Below are 13,294 nucleotides of genomic sequence, written 5' to 3'. Positions count from 1 at the left end.
CTGCTTCTTTGATACAGAAGGATACCCATGATCTTGTTGCGTCCTCTGCTCGCAAAGCTACCCCTTTGCCTACCTTGTCAGCGAGACCAAGGATGGACACTCCAGCGTCACGTTTTATTCCGCCCTTTCGTGGCAGAGCCTCCAGCAGAGAAGGTGCTCGTGCCGAAGGGAGACGTGGAAAGAAGAAAGGAACCAAGTCCTTTAAGGGCAGAGTCTGACTGCCAACTTCTTCAGACAGCAGTGGGAGCCAGACTCAAGAACTTCTGGCAGACCTGGGAAAAGAGAGGCGCAGATGCTCAATCTGTGAAGTTGCTCAGAGAAGGGTACAAGATCCCGTTTGTACGAAATCCCCCTCTAGCAACGTCCCCCATCGATCTCTCTCCCAGGTACAGAGAGGAAGACAAGAGACGGGCATTGAAACAGGAAGTGTCTCTCTTACTAGAGAAGGGAGCGGTAGTCAAAGTCCTGGACCATCAAACCCCAGGATTCTACAACCGTCTCTTCTTGGTGTCCAAGAAGACAGGAGGGTGGAGGCCGGTGCTAGACGTCAGTGCGCTGAACGTCTTTGTCACAAAGCAGACGTTCTCCATGGAGACCACAAAGTCGGTTCTAGCAGCGGTCAGAAGGGAAGACTGGATGGTCTCGTTAGACCTAAGGGACGCCTACTTCCACGTCCCCATTCACCCGGACTCCCAACCTTTTCTGAGATTCGTTTACGAAAAGGTTGTCTACCAGTTTCAAGCCCTGTGCTTTGGCCTAAGCACAGCTCCTCTTGTGTTTACGAGGCTGATGAGGAATGTAGCCAAATTCCTTCATTTAGCGGACATCCGAGCCTCCCTCTATTTGGACGACTGGCTTCTCAGAGCTTCTTCCAGTCGTCGCTGTCTGAAGGATCTAAAGTGGACTCTAGATCTGACCAAGGAATTGGGTCTCCTTGTCAATATGGAAAAGTCTCAAGTGGTCCCATCCCAAACTATTGTGTATTTAGGGATGGAGATTCACAGTCTAGCTTTTCGGGCTTTTCCGTCGGCCCCCAGAACAAGCCAAGCCCTGTTATGCATCCAGAACATGCTGAAGAAGGAACGATGTTCAGTCAGGAAGTGGATGAGTCTGATAGGGACGCTATCATCCCTGGAACAGTTCGTAGCATTAGGAAGACTACACCTCCGTCCTCTTCAATATCACCTAGCATTTCACTGGAAAAAGGACAAGACGCTAGAAGCGGTCTCGATTCCCATTTCCGAGAAGATGAAGTCTTGCCTGACATGGTGGAAGGACAGTATCAACCTCAGAGAGGGTCTGCCCCTGGCTGTTCAGACTCCCAACCACGTTCTCTTCTCGGACGCATCGGACGTAGGCTGGGGCGGGAATGCTCGGGAATATGGAACTCGAGTCAAAGGACAATGCATATCAACTGCAAGGAGCTACTGGCAGTACATCTGGCCTTGAAAAGCTTCAGGTCTCTCCTTCAAGGCAAAGTGGTGGAGGTGAACTCGGACAACACCACGGCTTTGGCGTACATCTCCAAGCAAGGAGGGACCCACTCACTGACGCTGTACGAGATCGCAAGGGACCTCCTCACCTGGTCAAAAGGTCTAAACATATCGCTACTTACGAGGTTCATCCAAGGCAACTTGAATGTCATGGCAGATTGTCTCAGTCGGAAGGGACAAATTCTTCCAACAGAATGGACCCTCCACAAGGATGTATGCAAGAGTCTTTGGGCCACCTGGGGCCAGCCGACCATAGATCTCTTCGCAACCTCGATGACCAAGAGGCTCCCAATTTATTGCTCACCAATCCCGGACCCAGCAGCAGTTCATATAGATGCCTTTCTCTTAGATTGGTCTCATCTAGATCTATATGCATTCCCTCCGTTCAAGATTGTCAACAAGGTACTGCAGAAGTTCGCCTCTCACGAAGGGACAAGGTTGACGCTAGTTGCTCCCCTCTGGCCCGCGAGAGAATGGTTCACCGAGGTACTTCGATGGCTAGTAGACGTTCCCAGAACACTTCCCCTAAGGGTGGACCTTCTACGTCAGCCACACGTAAAGAAGGTACACCAAGGCCTCCACGCTCTTCGTCTGACTGCCTTCAGACTATCGAAAGACTCTCGAGAGCTAGAGGCTTTTCGAAGGAGGCAGCCAGAGCGATTGCTAGAGCAAGGAGAACATCCACCCTTAGAGTCTACCAATCGAAGTGGGAAGTCTTCCGAAACTGGTGCAAGTCAGTATCAGTATCCTCGACCAGTACCTCTGTAACTCAAATAGCTGACTTCCTTCTATATCTGAGGAAAGAACGATCTCTTTCAGCTCCCACTATCAAGGGTTACAGAAGCATGTTGGCATCAGTCTTTCGTCACAGAGGCTTAGATCTTTCCAACAATAAAGATCTACAGGACCTCCTTAAGTCTTTTGAGACCACGAAGGAGCGTCGTTTGGTTACGACCTTCTCGACCTTCTCGACCTTGGCCAAAATCGTTCGATATTCCAAGCTTATCGAATATGGTTGGAAATGAACTAGAAAGAGTCTTATGCCCTGTCAGAGCTCTTAAGTTCTATTTAAAACGAACTAAACCTTTAAGAGGCCCGTCTGAAGCTTTATGGTGTTCAGTTAAGAAACCATCTTTGCCTATGTCAAAGAATGCCTTATCCTATTTTATCAGACTATTAATACGAGAAGCTCATTCCCATCTGAATGAGGAAGACCAAGCTTTGCTGAGGGTAAGGACACATGAAGTTAGAGCTGTCGCAACTTCCGTGGCCTTTAAACAAAATAGATCTCTGCGAAGTATAATCGACGCAACCTATTGGAGAAGCAAGTCAGTGTTCGCGTCTTTTTATCTTAAGGATGTCCAGTCTCTTTACGAGGACTGCTACACTCTGGGACCATTCGTAGCAGCGAGTGCAGTAGTGGGTGAGGGCTCAACCACTACAATTCCCTAATTCCATAACCTTTTTAATCTTTCTCTTGAAATGTTTTTTATTGTTGTTTTTTTGGGTTGTCCGGAAGGCTAAGAAGCCTTTCGCATCCTGGTTGATTTGGCGGGTGGTCAAAGTCATTTCTTGAGAAGCGCCTAGATTAGGGGTTTTGATGAGGTCCTGTTGTATGGGTTGCAACCCTTGATACTTCAGATCCTAGGGGTCGATCAGCATCCTGAGAGGATCGCGAGGCTCCGTAAGGAAGACGTACTTAAAAAGGCAGAGTAATTGTTCAAGTCGACTTCCTTACCAGGTACCTATTTATTTTGTTTTTGTTATTTTGATAACTTCTAAAATGAAATAAAAATTCTTAGCTCATAATAATGTAAACATATAATGCTGGTCTCTACCCACCCCCCTGGGTGTGAATCAGCTATTATAATCACCAGCTAAGTTAAATATTGAAAAATGTTATTTTTATAATAAAATAAATTTTTGAATATACTTACCCGGTGATTATAAATTAAAGGACCCTCCCTTCCTCCCCAATAGAGACGCAGTGGACCGAGGAGAAAATTGAGTTCTTTGTTTACATTGAGTACTGGGTACTTGGACGACAGATGGCGCTGTTGGGCACACCCGCAACCTGTATAGCGATCGCTGGCGAATTTTTCCTTAGAGTTTTCTGTCGAGCAACAGAGTTGCAGCTATTATAATCACCGGGTAAGTATATTCAAAAATTTATTTTATTATAAAAATAACATTTTGTGTAATTTTCTTCTTTCCTTTGTAGTGGCTACCAGGCCTCGATATTGGTCCATCAAGTACTGTCATTCATCAGCCAGACGGGGTAAGTAGAAAGAGAACATAATCAGTGTTTGTGTTTGTTCTTACATGAATATGTACAAACCATCGTTCTTTAATAAGAGTATGACTTTAGTGAAGCTGGAATGGATATTCAAACTTAACAAGGTAGTAGTAGTAGCTGACGTGTAAGTCCGACCCACTTGCCGGGTAGAGTAATCTTTCTTGAGGAAGAGAGAAGTTGTGCGTGCTGAAGAGATATCTGTATGCACTGCCATTGCTTGTATCTCCTTCGGATATGAGACCTGCCGAGGGAGAAGTCACTGAAGCACAGAACAAACGATCGGGCTGAATCTCACGAAACGTCGACCGATTCCTTTGCATGATTTCGTTGGCGGAGTAGTGCCTTGCCAAAACACAAACTTCCTAATCGGACTCTTTCCCTTTTGGATGATGAGCTTGGGCTCAGTCATAGCTTCCCTTTTGGATGTTGCTTGTGTCCTCATAAGTTATGATTTGACCCCTAGACTACTTGTAAGCCTCGTCCTCAGCGTTATGATGGGAGTAACACTTGACATTTCGTATATCACTAGATATTCTCTAAAGAGGAAGGCCTTCCTCTCCCTTGATCTGGAGTTTGTCTCCAAGAGCCAGAATGTAGCCTGGCACAACTCAAATCTTATATCCCTCTTTATCTTTTCTTTACAAGTCTGTTGTTGGATGATTCAAGTCTCCTGTGAGGATATGACGACACTTCTTAGAAAACTCAGGTCCTCTTGTGGAGCACCAAATACTTTTTTGCTCCAAAAGAGGGGAGATGAAGATATCCAAGGACATTGCTTCTGAGTCATGCATCTTCAGACGTGCTGATCCTATGAGATTCCGCAAGGACCATCCTGGTTTGAACAAGGAAAAAAACCTGTCAGTGGTGCTAGTCCTGAAGGTAGGAGCCTGGTACAATAGACAGCTGCCCACTACCTATGAGAGTTTACCCACAAGTCTCTGGATTACCTTAACGTTGGTCCTCTGGTAGCCATCTGGCAATTCGTGTTGCGAACTGAGCTCCCTCACTGGACATAAAGCATCTCATCTGAGAAAGGAGTTGCAACATAAGTCTAGAAGGAGAGGTAGAATGTCTGGCTGTTCTCTTCATTTTTTCCCTCTATTGGGGTGAAGCATATGCTGAACTGGATGCTAGAGGCATGTGTATCTCATGACTCTGTAACTTTTCTTTTCCGGCAAGTTTTACATTGAAGTATATTCTCCTACCTAGGGAGTATCCTAACATCAGATCCCACAAGCAAAAAGGACGTGGAGAACAGGATCAGGGCAGCCCACTCCGCCTTTGGCCGACTCAACCGCCGCGTATTTAACAACCCCGCACTGACAATGACCACCAAAATAATGGTGTTCAGGGCAGTAGTCCTCTCCACGCTCCTGTATGCATGTGAAACATGGACGCTATATAGAAACGATATTAAAATCCTAGAACGCTTCCAACAAATGAAACTGAGGCAGATCTTGAAAATCCCCTGGGAGAGCCACACCACCAACATTGAAGTCTTAGAACGTGCCTCGCTGACCAGCATGGAGGCCACCATCATCCACCACCGCCTCCGCTGGATAGGACACGTGCATAGGATGGATCCATCTAGGCTCCCAAAGAAGATATTCTACGGAGAACTGACCCAGGGCACCAGACCACGAGGAGCCCCGAAAATGCGCTATAAAGATCAACTAAAGCGCACCCTGGCTCTAACTCACATCCATCCTTCCTCATGGGAAGAAACAGCCAGGGACAGGAAAACCTGGAGGAGTACAGTACACCATGGCACCGTGGACTTCGAGGAGAGGAGGAGACAAAATGAGGAGGCTAGGAGGAGACAAAATGAGGAGGCTAGGAGGAGAAGAAGGAGAGAGCGATTAGAACAGCCCCGCCCACCACCTACCCTCCCTTGTGAACACTGTCCGCGACTCTTCCACCACAGACTAGGACTTAACAGCCACATCAGGCATAAGCACCCACCCCACAGATAGGAGGCTGATGGGTAACGACAGAACCCAATACTCGGACACAAGTGGGCGCCGACGACGATATCCCCCCCCCCCCATCCTTGTAGACAAAGAGGAAGATGGATGGTGTTTATGCAAACTCATTTCTCATAATGATTGCATTCAGGCTCTATATCTTTACTGATATACTGTAGGTCCTCCCATGACTGCCTACCAATCTCTTGCTCACCCTAACACATTTGACATCCTCATGCTCGGGTTGTCAGGAGGTTAACATCACTTTTGCTCTTCCACAAGACCAAAGTTCTTAGATATTTCCCCGGGTTAGTAAACCTGCCAGTCTTATTTATAGGGACTTCCACCCTACTGAAGCCTAGTTTCCTGCTAAAAAATGATGGTTTGTATTCATGTATTTTTCTGAACTTTACACATCCTAGTCCTTAAGGTTAAATTGCCCATCTTAACCGCCCCACAAGTCCTAGGTTAAAGTCACAAAATGGTTACTATACCTGGCACGTGGGTGGGGCACACCCACAACCCACCAGCTACTATTGTTACTTCGCTAAAAGTTAAAACAGCCCTTCCAACTTTGCTGATGTTATACTCTATTAAAAGATGCAGTTTTATGTATTTACGAAAATTACAAATTAATATTAAGATTATATTGTACAATATTCAGTAACACTATGCTTTATGAGTTTTATTGCATACTACTTTGTCAGTGCTTCTTTATAAGATGGTTGCTCCTAGAAAAGTTGTGAGATATCCTAATAAGATTTACTCTCATTGTGTGAGGAAAATTATTTATTGTTAAACATATTCCTCTTTCCATTGTTCATTATCACCTGATGTCTTCCTGTTTATATCAAGTTATGATCTGTGACACTAGGATCTAGTGCTAAGTTAAAGTCAAATGAGGCTGTAAAGAATAGGTTACTAGGCAACATTGAGTACTTTTATTTTGTTTAAGGTTGTCCAAAAACTTATCTCATTCATCCAAATTGGGCACTGCTGTTTAAAGATGAAGTTATTATGACCATAAAGCAACTACATGAACCAAAATCAACATTCCTTTGTTATAAAGTAACAGACCAATTGATATAAAGATGAGGATTACATAACTTCTATAAGGGAATGTAGTTTAAATTTTACTTTATGTGAACATTTAATTGAGGAAAAGACTTGGATAGATAACAGCAGTCCACATGATCTGAGAAAATCCACAGATACTCAAAATGAATTCTTTTGATCAGATTACTATTGGCACTACAGTAAATGTAAACAAGTCAGCAATTGGCTGCCATGACATTCAGCCAAATTTACTGGGAAAGTTGTCTTTGGTTTTCAGGCAAAGGGTATTTGGTAGAATGGCTGTAACTGGAATTTATTGTTCTTAGATACACTTGAATTACTGTATACACTATGTGTACTTAGGGACACTTACATTCAGTAATGATGATGATGTTGTTTGTGGAGGGAAAAAGAGAATAAACTGACAATTTTCAAAACATATGTTATATGATGGAAAGTTATGAATGAAGAATGTAATAATTTTATCTGCATAATGATAAATTGTTGTGCTGTAAGTGGCCTCAAACACTTCCTTGTGAGAGTATAAAATAGAATGAGATTTGTTTATGTTACAGTAAGCAATGGAAACATTTCAGCCAAGCTGTAAACTATACCAGGTAACTGGACTTTTTCAGACATCCGAAGTTATAGCAGAAAGTTCCATCTTCAAGCCCAGTGAGAACTTGCCTCCAGTAGGACCACTGAACCGATATCAGCTGCATCCCGGTGAAATGTGCTTTTGTATGAAGTATTCTCTTTTTGCAAGATGGGTTCAAGCACAAGTCATTGAAGTAGAAAAATGTGAACCAAACGTTAGTGTTTTTATAGTTTTGGTAATTTGCAAACTCTGACATTTTTGTTATTAAAAGCAAAATATTAAACTATCAGTTGAATGAATTCTAGATGGATAACTATTGGTTAACATTGGAGTTGATATAGAATGATTTATGTATTCAGTCTCAAATGAATCTGTGTACTTAGCCTCTTATAGTTCTGCAAAATTATTAGTTATTTTAAGATTTTGTGATTATGTCCAAGCAGTAATTGTGATAAATATATTACAGAAAATTTACTATTCATTCAAGCCTTAAATCATGGTTGAGATAAACATTATATTACAGAAATGGATTTCTGCTTCTTATGCCAAGTTTATTTCTATTAATTTACCTTTGCAGTACAGTATACAATTCAAGTCACATTAATGTAAGAGAAATCTAGAAAATATATTAGTATTACACAATTTGTTGGTTGTTTTTCTATGATTCTAAGATATAAGATAATGTTAATTTTTAACGTCTTAAGATAGTAATAGTACATATGATATAGACATACATAAAGAAAGAAATGAACAATCAGTAGATGATAATTTTACTAGTTTTGCCTTGTATGCAACAAATGCTTCATCTAGTAAGGCATTGCAACTTCAGTAATTATTTTTATTCTCCTGCTTTATTTCCTGTCAGTTAATATTTTTGTAATATCCATGCTTTTCCACTTTACTTGAGCAGGTGTTCTTGCCTTTGGAACCAACAGTTATCCTTATTTTGTATAATTATAACATCATAAGTTATCTTTAATTCCAGAATACTTTTTACAAGGTAATTTACAATAGTACAAGTACCAAAAGTTCCGGCTCCGTACGTGTCTTACCTGGGCGACAAATAGCCTACTTTGATAAGTGCTTGACGAAAATACCAGTGGGAACTCGTGTCATTGGAAAATATAAAGATGAAGACCCACAGAACTTGGCGATGTCAGGGTCTTTTTATGTTGGTGTCCTGGCAGAGATTCCTACTGCAGCTAACAAATACAGGTGATTAGATAATATTTTTATGGTGTTATTTCTAATGAAGTTAGTTTCTGTGAAGTAAAATTGATACTGTCAATGAATGAACCCTGCCGTTCATCTCGGTTTTCTTGAAACTGGTTAAATATTGATGTCTATATTACTAAAACTTTCCCCTTTTCTTAACTTTTAATAGACTTCCCTTTCTAGTGTAGTATTGACATGATATGGCAGTGTATGGCAATACTTGTGTATGGGTACGGCATATCTTCGTTTTTCAGTTCTCTCGTGGCCGCATTACTGTATTGACCCCTCGCCCGCACTCCAAACTATGATTTTATGAAATAGAAAGTTCTGCAGAAACTCATTATTGATTTTATAGATTAATTAGCGATGTATTTTTCTGGTTTTACTATGTCTTTGTGTCATATATTTTGTTTGAATAACTTGTGAGGAATATAGTTCCTTAACAGTTAACTTTATGAAGTAATATGTTGAGTTTGTGACTGCCCCAGTAGAATATAAGTTGTTAAAGCAAGTTATCATTTAGTTCAGAGGAAACTCCATAAAAGACCAGGCTATAGGAGGTCCTTGGGTTAGAAGGGTATCGAGTTACGACAACATAAGGTACATAAACAAATCAGTGTAACTCAGATTTGAGTAATGATGTTTGGTTCATTAATACGACAAATTACTTGCCGACTCAAAAAGTAACTTAACGCCATCACCTGGCCACGTAGTAGTGTGTTACGCATCAATTTAGCATCAGTTCGCCATACTGTATTAGTTTATGGTATGTATTTGGGAATTCGTTGTTGCTCTTTTTTTGGATATTTTTGTGCCTTTTTATGCTTTGCATCATGTCCGGAAAGTGTATGGGAGAGACTTCTGATGGTAGTGCATCCAAGAAAAGGAAAACCATTACAATGGAAATTAAAGTGAATATACTGAAGCAAAATGTAAAAGGGGAAACCCCTATGAGCGTGGGTTTACGCTGTTTTACTACACCTTACATTGGTAATTATTTGGGTTGTCAAGTATTAGTCAACTCGCGGATGGTGAATCTGCAGTGGAAGAGAATTGATTGTAGTTGCTATATGTATAAACATTTCAGTCATGTGCAGGAATATTAGAATACAATACACTTATTGGCAAAACAACATACTTTTCCATATTATAATTAAAAGAAAAAATCAAGTAGTTTTGTTACAGTATTATGAGTTTAGAAATTGACATAATTATATCCTATGCCAATTTGCCAAACTATCTCTTTAAATTTATGTCTGGCATAGTTTTAATTTTATAACTGTATTGCATTATTCTTTATGAGATATGATATTTTTCCTAATTGTACTTGGCACAGTACCTTATATACTTTTCATTATCATACCTTTAGTTATATATCAGATATTTTTCAAGGTTTTCTTTTGTATTAGGCAACTGCTATTTTTCAGTAATGTATCTTATTTTCCATTAGGTACCTGGTATTTTTTGATGATGGATATGCCCAGTATGTCCACCACAACGACATTCGGGTTGTAACAGAGGCATCAGCTTCCCCGTGGGATGATGTTTCCTCAGACTCTCGAGAATTCATAAGAGAATATTTGCAAATGTACCCTGAGAGGCCTATGGTGCGTCTGCAGAAGCACAACTTTGTCAAGACTGAATATAATGGTCAGTAACTCCATTTTGAGTTTTTTTTTTATTATGGGCTCAGTTTTGTTTAGAATTTAGCATGTCTGTTGGTCCATCCATATACCAAGGCACTTCCCCCAATTTTGGGGGGTAGCCGACACCAACAATGAAACAAAACAAAGAGGGGACCTCTACTCTCTATGTTCCTTCAGCCTAATCAGGGACTCAACCGAGTTCAGCTGGTACTGCTAGGGTGCCACAGCCCAACCTCCCACATTTCCACCACAGATGAAGCTTCATAATGCTGACTCCCCGGTGTCTGTTGGTAAGAAATAATATTTTTCTCCGCCATCTTACATGTTACTGAGCCTATCATTCCTAATGTAAAGGCCATTTGTTCCGTAACTGGAATGCAAACCACGCTATTTATTAATAAATAGTTAAAGTTTATATCGTTAGGCAAAATACAAATTACCTACGAATTTGTCATGTTTTAGCTTAAGTCCTGCCAACAATAAAAAAAAGTTTAGTCATTTGGCCTGGCTTTATAATTTTTTCCTGTTCTCAAATAACAGAATTTTAATGATAAAATTTATTATTGTTATACTTGCCTGATGTTCATATTGCTTCTACTCTAAGCTGTGTCGTCATCTACCCCAAAATGAAAATTCCCCGTTCTCTTCTTGCAAAATGCTTCTCGGCTCTGGGAACTACCACACCATCAGATGGTTGGTGGCAACTATTTAGTTGATGATACGACTTGTTATCCTACTGTTCAGTTTTCGAATGTGTAATTCAAGCACCCACTCTTCCAAATCACTTTGTATATGCTGCATTATTTATATAGTTTTATTGCCATATTCTATGTTAAATTCTTTTGATAATAATGTTGATTTGAAAGAAAATAATTTAATATATCTAAAAGAAATGTATTATGCTGCTGCCTCCGATGCCTTAGATGACCGCGGAGGTAGTAGCAGTAGGGGATTCAGCATTATGAAGCTTCATCTGTGGTGGTTAATGTGGGGGGGGGGGGGTGGGCTGTGGCACCCTAGCAGTTCCAGCTGAACTCGGTTGAGTCCCATGTTAGGCTGGAGGAACGTAGAGAGTAGAGGTCCCCTTTTTGTTTTGTTTCATTTGTTGATGTCGGCTACCCCCCAAAATTGGGGGAAGTGCCTTGGTATATGTATGTATGTATTACAGTATACATTAAAACTCAGGTTAAATAACTTTTAACTTTGAAAACTACAGGACGATGGTGGAGAGCCCAGGTGATGGAAGTTGATGGATCTTTAGTAAGAATGTTCTTCCCAGTGGATTGCCGGTCAGAATGGATTTACAGGGGATCAACTCGCCTCAGTCCTCTGTTTAACAAGAAAATTCATATACAGGCTCAAGCAGAACAGTTCAAAACCATACGTAGAAGAACGGCTTGGTTGCCAGGACGAGTAAGTTATCTTTTTGTATACATGTTTTATAGCCATTTAGGTTATTCCATGACTTGTATGTAAGAATTTATGTGGTGAGATATATCCTTAGATTGCTGTGCTATACTCTGTTCAAGTGGAATTTGAAAATTTAATTTCATGCAACTTAGAACTGTTGAGCCCTCACATAAAAGAAATTTCTTTAGGTTATTACAAAATACATATTTATTAATTTTTTACACTATTGATTTTTTATTCATCTATATCTGCCTATTAAGTTCATCTGAGATCTATGAAAAAATACGATGAATGAAGAATTGTGATTTCATTAATGAATATTTTATTTAAAAGTTGTCTGAAGCCCCATCTATTATTCTTTTTGTAAGGGTTGTGGTAGCAGATTTGTTATTGTTAATTATTTTCTACCTATAGACAGGAATTGGTAGTGGTTATTAAATAATTTTTTTTTTTTTAATATGAAGGTTGATAGGAACAGAGGTAACATAGATACATTTTGGATTGTGCTTGTTTCGCGCCTCTGAAGTATGTGCAAGTTATATACGAAATGTAATCAACATATATGACGTATGCTCACTATATGAATTGCTTGAAAAAGCTGTTTAGAAAATTATAGCACAGATAACAATTCCATATATTAGTAAATTATATTTCCTGTAAATTTCATGTGTCATAATTGTTTTGGGTAATGCTTTCTAATCATTCCTTTCAGTTTATTGGTTAATACTTGCTAATCATTCCTTTCAAGTTTTGGTTAATACTTGCTAATCATTCCTTTCAAGTTTTGGTTAATACTTGCTAATCATTCCTTTCAAGTTTTGGTTAATACTTGCTAATCATTCCTTTCAAGTTTTGGTTAATACTTGCTAATCATTTCTTTCAGTTTAAAGTGATTACTATGCATTATAGTATGAGGTCCCTCTTTTACATTTTGAGATTCTCTTGAGGCTTAGTAATTTTAGAACTTAAAAATTGGAGCAAGGTAAAGTCAAAGTCATTGGACAGCAAAAGGGCAGCAGATGAAAGGCAAAAAGTAGAACACACTACAATATGGAACTGAATGGCATAAATAGTATGCTCTTTATTTACAGGGTTTGCATAAGTATAAATTCAATTTATTTTTACAGGCAATTGTCGAGTATGGAACGTTTGGGCAAGGTCATGATGCGGAACCATGTAAGTTTGTATGTCCGTACCATATTGTATTTTGTTTGTTGTCAGTCATCTGGATAAAAGCATATTTTTATATTTTAGAAATGAAATTGGAGTCATGAAAGACTGTACTAGTTTTCAGTACAGTATCAGTCAGACATCTGGTACACCAGTCTTCCTTACTCTCTTGACTTGATTACATTCTTTTCTTAGTTGGGGTTAGCTAACTTTCTTGATCATCAGTAAGAATAAAGAGAAGGTTGGGATTCTTGGTTCAGATGTGAGATTCCTTAGATTGCATGTGTATATTTCTTATTTGAGGGCCCAGGATGATGGGTAGCGTCATTTCCTTGTCAGTGGTAACATCTACCAAGATAATTGTTCTTCTGACGGATATCGGAACGTGATAGGCCGCCTTATCATTGTCATCTCTATCTACTTAAAGAAATCATGGGTAACCTCTC

General features: G+C 40.1%; 1 protein-coding gene across 2 annotated transcripts in view; it reads left to right on the top strand.

Annotated features, from left to right (window-relative positions):
• The window catches only part of LOC137617347 (histone-lysine N-methyltransferase eggless-like), a 113,489-nt gene that overhangs the window by 36,850 nt on the left and 63,345 nt on the right, over positions 1-13,294 (top strand). For both annotated transcript variants that reach the window (XM_068347371.1, XM_068347369.1), the window contains exons 7-12: positions 3,715-3,771; positions 7,445-7,621; positions 8,393-8,622; positions 10,073-10,272; positions 11,485-11,681; positions 12,806-12,854. In XM_068347371.1, coding sequence (XP_068203472.1) covers positions 3,715-3,771; positions 7,445-7,621; positions 8,393-8,622; positions 10,073-10,272; positions 11,485-11,681; positions 12,806-12,854 — 910 coding nt within the window. The remainder of the gene's footprint in view (positions 1-3,714; positions 3,772-7,444; positions 7,622-8,392; positions 8,623-10,072; positions 10,273-11,484; positions 11,682-12,805; positions 12,855-13,294) is intronic.

This window comes from Palaemon carinicauda, chromosome 23 (assembly GCF_036898095.1).
Source record: "Palaemon carinicauda isolate YSFRI2023 chromosome 23, ASM3689809v2, whole genome shotgun sequence".
Classification (NCBI taxonomy): Eukaryota; Metazoa; Arthropoda; class Malacostraca; order Decapoda; family Palaemonidae; genus Palaemon; species Palaemon carinicauda.
Note: the sequence above shows the minus strand (reverse complement) of the source record. Positions and strands in the feature narration are given on the sequence as shown.